The 14,943-nt window shown below is 36.2% G+C and overlaps 1 protein-coding gene across 1 annotated transcript in view; it reads right to left on the reverse strand.

The window, feature by feature from the left end:
* LOC121949004 (mitogen-activated protein kinase kinase kinase kinase 4-like) overlaps positions 1-14,943 on the reverse strand; it is a 143,625-nt gene that overhangs the window by 19,173 nt on the left and 109,509 nt on the right. The window contains exons 17-21 of the mRNA XM_042494591.1: positions 7,506-7,790; positions 4,293-4,402; positions 2,297-2,457; positions 1,137-1,234; positions 269-447 (exon numbers count right to left, since the gene is read on the reverse strand). Of these exons, the coding sequence (XP_042350525.1) occupies positions 269-447; positions 1,137-1,234; positions 2,297-2,457; positions 4,293-4,402; positions 7,506-7,790 (833 nt within the window). The remainder of the gene's footprint in view (positions 1-268; positions 448-1,136; positions 1,235-2,296; positions 2,458-4,292; positions 4,403-7,505; positions 7,791-14,943) is intronic.

Below are 14,943 nucleotides of genomic sequence, written 5' to 3' on the forward strand. Positions count from 1 at the left end.
AATGGTGCATGATTTGTAATTTCGTCTGGTAGAGGCCTTTGTAAAGAAAAACTATAGGGTCTGATTAAAAAAGAAAAAAAGAAATGGATTTGTTTGTTATTTTAGCCACAAGAAAATAAAAAGATGAAAAGAAGAAAATTTTCCATCTCTTTTTTTCTCATGGAGGATTTTAAAGGGTAAAGGTAAATTTATCCATTATCCTTCACTAATATATCGTGCTGTTTCTGACGGCTCCGCGTTACAGTGTTTATGTTTTCTGTGCACATACACAGCTCTGGAGTCCTCCGGGCCAGAAGTCGACTCCTCGCCTGCCTCCTGGTCGACCTCCTCGTCGTCATCGTCGTCGGTGGTGTCTGAGTCTTCACTGGAGGATGAATAATCCGTCACCTTGTTCGGGGGGCGAACGTCGTCCACTGCGCGCAGCTCCTTGGCCAGAGCCGTCAGGTCCTAAAGGTCAAGAGGTGAAGGGTGAAAGGTCAGTTTAGCTCATTGATTTTTATCCCTCTGCTGGATTAATTGCAGTTTCTTCAGCTGGACATTATATATACAAGCTGTGTAAATTTTTCAGATGAACGTCCTTTGAAAGAAAGTGAAGCAGGAACAAAGAAAGCTGCAGGAGAAGAAGAGTGGTTAGAGAAGTTCGCCAGCCAATGAGAAGCCAACGTGAGAGCAGCAAAGCCAAAAGATGAAGCTGATGATCTTCAAGCTACTGCAGGTAAGGTTAGTGAATTAATCTGAATAATGAGACAATCATTAGAGCTGCAAGGATGAAAAAGTGTAACAGCGTAGGAGACAGAGAAAAGTCTTTATTGAGGTTAGAAGAGGCGTGAGTGGAGACCAGAGGAGAGAAAGCGAGCGATAAGTGCAGAAAACCCGACAGCCAGTGAGCTCAGTCCAAAGATGAAACAACCATTTCTCAAATTCGCAGCACATCACTCTATCAGCAGATCACCGTCCAAACGAGCCGGTTAATCATCATTCACACGAGGAGGAAACGCCAAATTATCACTCCGACTTTCAAACAATCCCAAAGCGGCACACCATCACGTTACTGTAACTAACACACACACAGAGCGCTACATCTATCTCAGCTAGCGAGCTACAGCACCGGCTGCTCAGCCTCCGTCGACTCTCACCGCTGGTCTGTTCGGCCTGACCAAGTCCCTTCTCTCCTCTGGTTTTTTCCCAGCATTCTCTGGCCGCTGGAGGGGCGAGCCCTCTGATTTGGAGGAGGCTGAAGGGGGTGGAGGTGAGAAGACCAGTTTATTTTAAAAAGTGATGACGGAAAAAAAAATCTGATGTTTCCATAGCTCCTTACGAAAGTGAAATTTAGTGTTCATTATTTTCATATTTTTGCTATGATAGTATAGTATTTAGTCTTTCCAGGCTGATTTCATGAAACCGCAGAATGACTGAGTTTTATTTTATTGTGGTTTTCTCAGTTTTGAAACAGAAAATATACTCAGTTTTCTCAGTGTCATCTTTATCAATTTCCTGTCTATGAAGCAGCTCCAGACTCTTTACCAACACATGGCACAAATTTGACTTTGAGCACTCCAATTTTTGAATTTGGGAGAGAATTGGTTATTTTAGCATATATTTTTAGACTGTCTTAGAGCATAGGAATAACATGTATACATTTTGAAAATGGACGTTTAAGCCCCTTTAAGGTGGTGTTTCAGTTACGCTTTTCTCTTGCTGCATTTCTATAGAAAGTTATTAGATTTCACCGAAACTAAACTGTAAAACTAAAACTTAGTGTGCAAAAACATAATAGTTAACTAAATTATAAAATACTAAAAAAAAACCTAACTGAAATGATATTGTCTACAAACAAAATAAAAACTAAAATAATACTAAAAATAAAAAAAAAATGTCATAAGTTTTAGTCTTTGTCTATTTGGTAAATCTGTGAGCATAACGAGCTCGAGGAGGCTTTGATACATGTTTGTAATGAGCCTGCGAAATCTACACGACTGTGAGTCAACTGCAGACACAAAGTGCTGCCTTTTTTTTATAATACTGTTTATTATGAATTTTTAAAAACTTGCCCACGACAAATACTCCAAATTATAATAAGAAAAAAAACTAAACAAAATATAAAAACTAAGGCAAAACTTAACATTTTGAAACTAGTAAAAACTGACTGAAGGAAAATCCTATCCGAAACTCAACTGAATTTAAAACAAAAATGAATAAACTAATGATAACGATGACTAACTGACAACTAATTAAACTAGTTAACTAAAATTACAAAACTACAAAGCTCTGTTTGTTAAAGTGTGTGAGGACTCACAGCGGGCCCTGAATCTTTCCCCAGAGCCACAGTGAGAACCAGGCTGAGAGCTGGAGTTACTGGAGCTGCTGGAGGAACTGGAGCCTCCGCTGCCGGTGTTACTGGTCGGTCTGGGAACCAGTTTCTCCACTCGCTCCCACAGCAACCGCGGCTCCGCTGCACTGTAGAGCCAACAGATACCAGAGTCAAGAAAGTCAGCGATGAAGCCACTGAAGAAACAGACTTTTCACTGGTAAGGCTGCAGAACTGCCGATGTGAGTGACTGTATTCTGTGATTCAACATTATAACAACAATCCTGTCACATACACTAATATTTTCTGATTCAAGATGCTAAAAGCTAATATTTTGGGCCAATCTTATATTTTAAAATTCTATTTAAATTTCCTTTCCCGGTTTAGGATTAATTTTTAGGAAAATTTTGAAATCAATAAATAGTTAAATTCCTGAATGTTTGCTCTGTTGCTTTCACCAGGACATTTGCAGAATTTTTGTTTACTTATCTTTTTTTATCATTATGCATTTTCCCCAGCTTTTTCATTTGACAAAAAGTAGAATGCTGAAGTGTTTTCCCGTATTAATAAATGAAGTAAAAGAGAAGTACAGATCACACTCATATACAAACCTACTTTAAACTAAAGTAGGAAATATGGACTATAAAAGTATAACATGGTTTAATGTTAAACTTAAAATATTAAAATACATTTTAAAAACTCACTGAATTATTGCTTTGAAATGGCCTCTGGATTAAACATGGGGAGTACAAATATTCTACGTAAGTCGTAGTACAGTAAGAAAAGAGTACGTGTCGTTCTAGAGAAAAATAAAACAAATCACTGCAGGGTGAGAGAGTTGACACAAAAAGAATCTCATGAGAAGTTTTGTGGTTTGGAAAATAGAAAACTGCATTCACACAAATGTTAAGAGCTATCACAAGGTTAGACAGCTCGCACTATTACATAAACCCTCCCACACAACTCCATAAACAAAGATTATAGCAGCGCAGACACAGTGAAGGCACTGAGTGCACTGAGACACAGTCCTCTGTGTGTGTGTGTGTGTGTGTGTGTGCGTGTGCGTGTGCGTGTGCGTGTGCGTGTGCGTGCGTGCGTGTGTGTGCGTGCGTGTGTCTGTCTTTCTCTGTATGATCCATCTCCAAACAAGGAGAGTGTTTGTTTTCCAGAGTCTTTGACAAAGTCATTCTTTTTCATGTCTTTTTAATGACATAGTTGAAAAACAGGAGCCTGGTTTCACACAGCTTCACAGCGCTCAGACTTTCCTGCTGCAGGCTGCAAATGACTTTCTTTGACAAATTGACATTGTGGCGCTTTAGTCCCTCAAGATCTCATTTTTGGCAGAGCCCTAAACTGATTCAGCTCCCTTAAAATGTTCTCTGTAAACACGGAAGACGCACTAATATATTCTCCTGTAAAGATATAACCAGCGGAGTCCCACAGGGCAGTAATCTGGGCCCAGTTCTACTTCAATAAACGTAATTTTATGTTGCTGACTGTATTGTATGTAAATAAATTATTGAGAACTACTAATAACTTTGCATATTTAATTAGCTATTTATTTAGTAAATTCTACAGCTTTTACATTACAACTATGATTCCTTTGCAAAACCACCTATGCTTTTTTTCAATCATTTTTAAATTTTGTAATTAAGTTATTCAGGGTTTTTTTTAATAATCCCACATGAATTCATTATATTTATATTAATATCTCATTCCTGTCAAAGTCCAAAAGGTTAATATTCTTAACCCAGTTCTACTACAATAATTCAAATTTCATGTTGCAGGCTAATAGTGTGTAGACGTAATAATCAGAATTAGTAATAAAGTCACATGTTTAGTAAGCTGTTGGAAAAATATTTGTTTTATTATATTGTAAAGTAGTTGTGTTGAGTTGTGCATTTTTTAATAATCCCACAAATAGCAAATGTATTTCATATCACAAACTCCACTCTACTGTCCAAAGAAACGAAATACATTTTACCTGGGAGGGGTGCGGTGCACAGCATGGCTGCTGTGTGAGGTGTTGCCGTGGTGATGAGGCGAGTCTCGCCTTGTTAACACTGGGGACCTTGACGTAGTCCTTACAGGAACCTTTTGTGATAAAGACAGTGACCAGCTGACACGTAAACACTCTGGGCCCACTGATGTGCTTTAAAGTGCAGTGAATACATGAAATAGGCAAAACATATAGCAGCCTAACAAACTCTCTGTAACGGCTTTGCAGAAACGTCGCAGCAACCTGAGTCGACACCACTCTGACACACGAGCTCTCCAGATAAATCTAAAAGCTAATTTAGCAAACAATCCATATCAAACAGAGAAACGTGAACTTTTAAACTCGGCCACCAACAATACTGGTATCATATACTAATCTTAAAGGGATAGTTTGGATTTTTTTTAAGTTTGGTTGTATGAGATACTTCTTGATAGTCAGTCTATTACATACAGCAGATGTCAGTCGGCACGCCCCCTGTTTGGAGAAGCAGGCAGGAGTACCGACAATGAAACTAAGCAATGTGCTGCCGTGGACATGGGCAGTAACAAGACTTACTTTAGCCACCTAAAAAAAAAATATCATTTTAAGTTTACGATACATTGAGAATATTTTCACCGCGATATCTAGCCCTCAGACCACAATTTCAGATGGGAAACTGAAGCTGTAATATCGCTCTCTTGGAAGTCAGACCCCATTGAGAAAAACAGTCATTTTAGCTCACTGAACACAGGAGCTGCTGGTTTTACCGCTGTCTCGATCAGCTGTTTTTTTTTTTGGTATGACTTTGGCATTAAAAGTGTTTGTTCATATTCACCGAAGGCACACAAAAACACAAACTAACTGCACACAATTATTCAAATTTGGATGCCGTGGTAGAGTAGCAGCTCCTGTGTTTTGTAATCTTAAAGTCTGGTCTTAGAGTCTGGTGGCTTGGAGCTGTTAACGGCTTCCTCGTTGAAAAGGGCAATCTGCACGAAGACAAAGTGGTGAAAATATTGTAAATATTGCAAATACATTAACTGTTTATGTTTTTTTGTTTGTTTTTTAGGTGAGACTCAGCTTCCATTTTGGTGCTCCTGCCAGCTTCTCCAAACTCGTGCCGACCGCCATCTACTGAAGGTGAGACACTGACTGTTGATAAGTTCCTCATACAACCCAACTTCAAAACAATTCAAACTATCCCTTTAAGAGCTTTAGGAAAAAGTCAACAATAAAATGATACCAACCAAAAACACAGAAACTGACTCCGCATATTCATTCGAGCACTGCGACGTATGACCAATCTGTCTAATCTGGAGACCAAGAAGATGCAGTACGTCTTAGTTCCCCTCGTGCACCACAAAACACATGCTCTGCACAAGTCCTTCTCCACCAACTAACCCCATCATCTCCGCCTACGACGCCACAGAGCACCACTTTAGATCAAAACTATAACACCAGCAGTCACGCCTTTCCCCCTCTGGTGTTAGATGTAAATCCAGTGCAGAACATTCGGTGGCATCCAACACATCACATCACATCACATCACATCACATCACATCACATCACATCACATCACAGCAGAGCAGAGCAGAGCAGAGCAGAACTCACAGCAGCCAATATTATGTAAAAGTACACAAACAGCCATATTTTGTTCTTTGTTTAGAAGTTAGCAGTCACATGACAAGATATGGACTGGTGTTAATGAGAGGTTACATGCTTCTTCTGTATTTCAAGACTGAGGTGACTCTTGTTTTGGTTTTTTCCTGCGGAGACGTTAGAGTATTGTAACTCTGTGTACTACACAGTAACAGTACGTATTGACGGGGTTGTATTGCAGCTTGGCAGCAGTTGTGTTTATAACAGAGGGTTTCTTTCTGGTGGGCAACTAACTTTGGCTCTGTGGACTGGATTTAGATCTTTCGTGCTTTTCTGAATTCTGACTGCCCACATTTGTGGGTTTCACCACAGTCTGTCGTATACTTAGACCTCGTCTCGAACACGCTAACATTCAGGTGGGAAAAACTGTTTTCTAAATGCAGACCTTTTGCCTCGTTTGCTTATTTTTCTCCCCCTCTGCAGTTATTTTTATGTTGTTTTGTGGTCGTACAGTAAAAGGCTAAATTAGTCTGCTGAGGGTAGAAAAAGTAACAGGAGACAGATTGTCTCAACTTGTCCTTGTGTTCGGCTTTGCCACAGTACCTACGGCTTAGTTATAAAAGGGGCACGGTCTGATTGGTGAGCTTCACATTAACAGCAAGCTACCTCTCCTTTTGTCAGCACTGAGTGTGTTTACGTGCACAGTAATATTCCATTTTTATTCCAAATATGACAAAATTCTGACTCTGATGCCGGTCACAAAAACAGCATATTCCCTTTGGATATTCTGAATTAGGCCTTTTCCTGAATGTAGCATTTAAAGATCAGGGCATGTGGAAAATGCTGATTTTTATTCAGGTTTTAGGAGCTTTCTTTCGACATGTATACAGCCCAGTCAAAGTATGCAACCAGCCAACTTGATAACAGTTTGCAAGGCTGTGATAGAGATGCAAATAAAAGCCCACATTTTGTATCTGAAGAAGGACTAAGAAAGAATTGGATATCATCAGGTGTTTGGATATGCGCAAATATTGCAACACTAACTTTTTAAGGAGGTCTCCCTCCGCTTGAAAACTGTGTGACAGCTGTTTCTCTTTTCAAAATTTTGACCTAAGAAAACAACACGTCAGGGCATGTTAATCAGAGTACACACAGCTGCATGTAAACAGGAATATTCATTTTCATCAGCCATGTAAACAGCTCAGCAGGAATATTGTCTTTTTTGAAATAAAGGCAAAAATCTGAATATTTTGTGCATGTACTCACAGTCACTGATTCACATCACAAATATTGATGTTAACTTCCTCTTTCTCTGGATATTCTATGAATCAGATGGTCATAATATGTAATTTTCTTGGGATACTAAATGTAGACCTCCATCATTTCAAAAACTTTTTGGCTAATTCAGTGTGGATATAATTAAATCATCTCATTCCCCTACAAGCTTTTTTCTGCACCACAAGATTAGAAAATCCAATAAATGAATTATGGATAGCATAAAGAATCCGGCAGAGGGTGGGAAGCTATTAAAGTAACAAATTGAACAGTTCAGGATAATGACAGTTTGATCTCTTGGGAATCGGGTCGACTACTGCCGCCAGACGACACTCCTGTCCTTACCCTGGGCGGCACCTCCTCTGAAGGAGCCGGCTCGTGGGGCGAGGGTCTATGCTGGGGATGTGGTTGTGGGTCAGTGCGTGCAGGCGTTGATGATGAGGAGGATGGTGATGAAGATGGAGGGTGATGGTGGGGTTCTTGGCTGTTGCGAAGGTGAAGGTTTTCAAAGCTAGGGGCGAGCGGCTCGCTGAAGGAGTGCGACCGCGACACAATGGGTGGCGTGGTGGTGGTGGAGTTTGACGAGGTCACGCTGACGCTGCTCTTTAAAGCAGCCAGATGGGAACGCACCTTACGGACAACAAGAACACATTGGGGGAGGCCGGGTCAGTCTGCATGCAGTGCACTCTAACAAAGACAGAGGCGTCTGGGTATCTTTAGGGGTTCATCCGATTGGAGCCATACGGGGGCCTACAACTGCTCCTTGAGGAACGCCTCTGTAGAAGCTTTAACGTTAACCCTTCACAGACAGACGTGGCTTCATCCATCTGTTAATGTGAAGGTCACTAAAAAATAGCTCTTTGTTATGGCCAGAAAAGCCTGCATGTATTTGGCAGCTGGCGCACAAAAGGAAGCCATTAATTATTTCTGTCACAATAACTACTTTTGTAGGATGATATATTGTCCCAGAAATAATTGCAATATATAGGGCTTCACCCTATTATTTTTGTCTGGATTAATATCACAACTAATTCACTCAAAATAAAATACGTCTCATTAATATTTAGCTAATTTTAATCAATAATGGTGGTACGTTTTAAAATTAGTCTACGTCGCTGCTGTGTTAATGTATAATAATGATTAATAATAATAACAATAATAATGTATTATTCTTGATTATTCTAACAATTATTTTTCTATTAGTAGACTAATCTAAGACTAATTTGAATATTTAACATTTTTGAGTTGAAATTTTTGATTTTACTTAATATAACAACTAATTCACCCAAAAATAATACCAAAAACTTATTTCAGAATTTTATTTAATCAACAATGATAGCGGTATATTTTAAAATTTGTCTAATTTCCATGTCACTGCTGTGTTATAATATTATTATCAATATTATAATTAAATATCCTGTTTGTTTAATGCCTGCTCAGAAAAAACACTGGACCTCACTGGACCTCATACTCAAGCACATAGTTATAAAGGTATGGCTCCAAATCGAAGCAGAACCCTTAAACAACCCACATTTTTTAGAGTGCAATAGGATGAAAGAAAAACACTCACAAAATAAAAGTAAACACATTGTACCAGTTGTCACTAAGGCTGAACCCTTTTGGGGAACCGAAACAGTTCTAGGAGTGAAGTGAAAGGGGAACATGAGGTCTGTTGTTGAAAGTATTATTCCCACATTTGATGAAATTGAAAGGTACAATGTCATAACTTTTGATTTGTGAGAGTAATACATGGACAAAAATGAAATAAAAAGACAGCAGCAAAAACAAAAGGTACAGGCAGTGAATGGAGAGGTGAAGCTGAATGAACCTGAGACAAATATGGGCCCGACTCATTCTGTTAACTTTACTCAAATTGTCAACAACTCAAATTTCTTTTGGAATTAACTGGTTTGGTTTCACTGTATGTCGCTATAAATTTGGTTGCATGTTCAGGACATTGATTACAATATGGCTTTTTGATAAGAACATAGAATATAAATCACTTACTAAGCTTCTTTTTATTTAAGACTCTATGATCCTTTTAATATGAATTGGAAAAGGAAAATTTTCAAAATGTATCACTTCAAAAGCATTTTTTAATTTCACTAGGAACATTACTTTAAATACTACATGTCAGTTCAAGACAATTTAAGGCATTTAAAATTTTTATTTTCAATAACAACTTTAAAGAGAGAAATCTCAGTATATGTTGTGCTTTAAATTTTGTCTCCCATCCATTTTAACGTGAACATCTCAAACTGAATCTCACCCATTTTTGTGTCAGAAGGATTCAGCTTCACCACCAGAACCGAGCATGAATATTATTGTATTAACACAGCGCGAGCACGCGCTGGCATGCAACAATCATTAAATGGAGGCAGAACCACATACAACTCATACAGCAGCGCACATTCGTGGGTGGGAGGGGAGCTTGTGCCTTTTTGTCCATAATCTCTCCTGACCGGAAAGGTGGAGTCTGCAATTCTTTAAGAAACTCAACAGCTAAACTGACCATTTTAAAAGCATTTTGAAGCAAAAATTTTACATCTGGAGACTGTTAAAATGTTGATGACTGCCTTTTTAGGGAGCCAGCGACATATTACGCTATGGCCCTGACATACAGTGTGACTGTTACGATGTTAAATGTCATACGGTATACACTGTTTTACTAAAGATAATTTAAACATGCTGTATGATGACTTTTCCAGGAATTTTTTTGTAACGTGCTTTTTTTATGTTATGTTAAACTATATAATGTACAATGACCGTTTTTATAAAATTTTGGGACAACATACTAAACGATCACTTTTACATGCTATTATGAACATTCACATGTGCTATGACTTTTTTACGCTGTTTTGAATGACGTATGATACTATGAATAGTTATGCTATTTTGAACCACCAAACTTTTGGACAAAACACTTTAATATGACTTTTTGGTAGCCTTACTATAAAAATCACTAATTATAAAAATCACTAATTTACGCCATTGCGGATGAAACATTTCACTAGGAACTTTTTTTCGTATTATTTTGGGCAACATACTGTTCATACTGTTTTATCCTCTTTCCAATAAACTATACTATGCCTTTCTTTTTTTGCTGATTTGGATGTTATTCTAAACAGCGGAACTTAAATGCTATTTTTGACAACTTACTATACCTTGAAAGTTTTTTTAGGATATTTTGGACAACATACTGTACTACCACTTTTTTGTGCCCTTCTACACATCATACTATACAATGACGACATTCCCCAAAAAACTGATAAAAACTGCTAGAAATTACATAAAATGACGTATTGAGACACGACACGCCATAGCATATAATGTAGCAAAAAAAAGCAAAAAAAAACCCCAAATGTGGTGTTGAAAAATATGACCAAAGAAGCAAGGCTATAGTATGGAAAAAATGTCAAAAAATGACATTTCCCAAAAACTGATAAAAACTGCTACAAACTACATTTAATAGCGTATTTAGACACGCCATAGCATAGAATCTTGCTCAAACTGCAAAAAAACACCCAAATTTCATATGTCAAATAAAATGACCAAAGAAGCAAGGCTATAGTAGTATGGCAAAAATGTTAAAAAAGGACATTTCCCAAAAAACTGATAAAAACTGTTTAAAAAACTACATTTAATAGCGTATTTAGACACGCCATAGCATAGAATGTTGCTAAAATAGCAAAAAACACCCAAATTTCGTATGTTGAAAAAATGACCAAAGAAGCAAGGCTATAGTATGGCAAAAATGTGAAAAAATGACATTTCCCAAAAATTGATAAAAACTGCTAGAAACTACATTTAATAGCGTATTTAGACACGCCATAGCATAGAATGTTGCTAAAATTGCAAAAAACAACCAAATTTCGAATGTCGAAAAAAAATGACCAAAGAAGCAAGGCTATAGTATGGCAAAAGTGGCAAAAAATGACATTTCCCAAAAACAACTAAAAACTGCTTAAAACTACATATAATAGCGTATTTAGACACGCCATAGCATAGAATGTTGCTAAAATTGCAAAAAAACACCCAAATTTCGTAAGTCGAAAAAAAAAATGATCAAAAAAGCAAGGCTATAGTATGGCAAAAATGTTTAAAAAAATGACATTTCCCAAAAACTGATAAAAACTGCTTATAACTACATTTAATAGCGTATTTAGACACGCCCATGGCATAGAATGTTGCTAAAATTGCAAAAAAACACCCACATTTCGATATGTCAAAAAAAATGACCAAAGAAGCAAGGCTATAGTATGGCAAAAGTGTCAAAAATAACATTTCCCAAAAATTGATAAAAACTGCTAGAAACTACATATAATAGCGTATTTAGACACGCCATAGCATAGAATGTTGCTAAAATTGCAAAAAAAACACCCAAATTTCGTATGTCGAAAAAATGACCAAAGAAGCAAGGCTATAGTATGGCAAAAAATGTCAAAAATGACATTTCCCAAAAACAACTAAAAACTGCTAGAAACTACATTTAATAGCGTATTTAGACACGCCATAGGATAGAATGTTGCTAAAATTGCAAAAAAACACCCAAATTTCGTATGTCGAAAAAAATGACCAAAGAAGCAAGGCTATAGTATGGCAAAAATGTCAAAAAATGACATTTCCCAAAAACTGATAAAAAACTGCTTAAAACTACATTTAATAGTGTATTTAGACACGCCATAGCATAGAATGTTGCTAAAAAATTGCAAAAAACACCCACAATTTCCGTATGTCGAAAAAATGACCAAAAAAGCAAGGCTATAGTATGGCAAAAGTGTCAAAAATGACATTTCCCAAAAACAACTAAAAAACTGTTTAAAACTACATTTAATAGTGTATTTAGACACGCCATAGCATAGAATGTTGCTAAAATTGCAAAAAAACACCCAAATTTTCGTATGTCGAAAAAAAAATGACCAAAAAAGCAAGGCTATAGTATGGCAAAAATGTTAAAAAAAAAATGACATTTCCCAAAAACTGATAAAAACTGCTAGAAACTACATATAATAGCGTATTTAGACACGCCATAGCATAGAATGTTGCTAAAACTGCAAAAAAAAAAACACCCAAATTTCGTCATATGTCAAAAAATGACCAAAGAAGCAAGGCTATAGTATGGCAAAAATGTCAAAAAAACATTTCCCAAAAAATGGGTAAAAAACTGCTTAAAACTACATATAATAGCGTATTTAGACACGCCATAGCATAGAATGTTGCTAAAAATTGCAAAAAACACCCAAATTTTGTATGTCGAAAAAATGACCAAAAAAGCAAGGCTATAGTATGGCAAAAATGTCAAAAAATGACATTTCCCAAAAACTGATAAAAACTGCTTAAAACTACATTAATAGCGTATTTAGACACGCCATAGCATAGAATGTTGCTAAAATTGCAAAAAAACACCCAAATTTCGTATGTCGAAAAAATGACCAAAGAAGCAAGGCTATAGTATGGCAAAAATGTCAAAAAAATGACATTTCCCAAAAATTGATAAAAACTGCTAGAAACTACATATAATAGCGTATTTAGACACGCCATAGCATAGAATGTTGCTAAAATTGCAAAAAAACACCCAAATTTCGTATGTCGAAAAAATGACCAAAAAGCAAGGCTATAGTATGGCAAAAATGTCAAAAAATGACATTTCCAAAAAACTAAAAACTGCTTAGAAACTACATTTAATAGCGTATTTAGACACGCCATAGCATAGAATGTTGCTAAAATTGCAAAAAACACCCACATTTCGTATGTCGAAAAAATGACCAAAGAAGCAAGGCTATAGTATGGCAAAAATGTCAAAAATGACATTTCCCAAAAACTGATAAAAACTGCTAGAAAACTACATTTAATAGCGTATTTAGACACGCCATAGCATAGAATGTTGCTAAAATTGCAAAAAAACACCCAAATTTCATGTGTCGAAAAAAATGACCAAAGAAGCAAGGCTATAGTATGGCAAAAATGTCAAAAATGACATTTCCCAAAAACTGATAAAAACTGCTAGAAACTACATATAATAGCGTATTTAGACACGCCATAGCATAGAATGTTGCTAAAATTGCAAAAAAAACACCCAAATTTCGAATGTCGAAAAAATGACCAAAGAAGCAAGGCTATAGTATGGCAAAAATGTCAAAAAATGACATTTCCCAAAAACAACTAAAAACTGCTTAAAACTACATTATAATAGCGTATTTAGACACGCCATAGCATAGAATGTTGCTAAAATTGCAAAAAACACCCAAATTTCGTGTGTCGAAAAAAATGACCAAAGAAGCAAGGCTATAGTATGGCAAAAATGTCAAAAATGACATTTCCCAAAAACTGAACTAAAAACTGCTTAAAACTACATATAATAGCGTATTTAGACACGCCATAGCATAGAATGTTGCTAAAATTGCAAAAAAAACCCCAAATTTTGTATGTCGAAAAAATGACCAAAGAAGCAAGGCTATAGTATGGCAAAAATGTCAAAAATGACATTTCCCAAAAACAAAATAAAAACTGCTAGAAAACTACATATAATAGCGTATTTAGACACCATAGCATAGAATGTTGCTAAAAATTGCAAAAAACACCCCAAATTTGTATGTCGAAAAAAATGACCAAAAAAGCAAGGCTATAGTATGGCAAAAATGTCAAAAAAAATGACATTTCCAAAAAACTGATAAAAACTGCTTAAAAACTACTACATTTAATAGCGTATTTAGACACGCCATAGCATAGAATGTTGCTAAAATTGCAAAAAAACACCCAAATTTCGTGTGTCGAAAAAAATGACCAAAGAAGCAAGGCTATAGTATGGCAAAAATGTCAAAAAATGACATTTTCCCAAAAACTGATAAAAAACTGCTAGAAAACTACATATAATAGCGTATTTAGACACGCCATAGCATAGAATGTTGCTAAAATTGCAAAAAAACAAACACCCAAATTTCGTGTGTCGAAAAAAAAAATGACCAAAGAAGCAAGGCTATAGTATGGCAAAAATGTCAAAAATGACATTTCCCAAAAACAAACTAAAAACTGCTTTAAAAACTACAATAATAGCGTATTTAGACACGCCATAGCATAGAATGTTGCTAAAAATTGCAAAAAAACACCCAAATTTCGAATGTCGAAAAAATGACCAAAGAAGCAAGGCTATAGTATGGCAAAAATGTCAAAAATGACATTTCCCAAAAAACAACTAAAACTGCTAGAAACTACATATAATAGCGTATTTAGACACGCCATAGCATAGAATGTTGCTAAAATTGCAAAAAAAACACCCAAATTTCGAATGTCGAAAAAAATGACCAAAGAAGCAAGGCTATAGTATGGCAAAAATGTCAAAAAAATGACATTTCCCCAAAAAAAAATAAAAAACTGCTAGAAACTACATATAATAGCGTATTTAGACACGCCATAGCATAGAATGTTGCTAAAATTGCAAAAAAAACACCCAAATTTCGTATGTCGAAAAAAAATGACCAAAGAAGCAAGGCTATAGTATGGCAAAAAATGTCAAAAAATGACATTTCCCAAAAACTGATAAAAACTGCTTAAAACTACATTAATAGCGTATTTAGACACGCCATAGCATAGAATGTTGCTAAAATTGCAAAAAAAACCCCAAATTTCGTATGTCGAAAAAATGACCAAAAAAGCAAGGCTATAGTATGGCAAAAATGTCAAAAATGACATTTCCCAAAAAAATGATAAAAAACTGCTAGAAACTACATATAATAGCGTATTTAGACACGCCATAGCATAGAATGTTGCTAAAAAAAAAAAAAAA

This window comes from Plectropomus leopardus, chromosome 10 (genome assembly GCF_008729295.1).
Source record: "Plectropomus leopardus isolate mb chromosome 10, YSFRI_Pleo_2.0, whole genome shotgun sequence".
NCBI lineage: Eukaryota > Metazoa > Chordata > Actinopteri > Perciformes > Serranidae > Plectropomus > Plectropomus leopardus.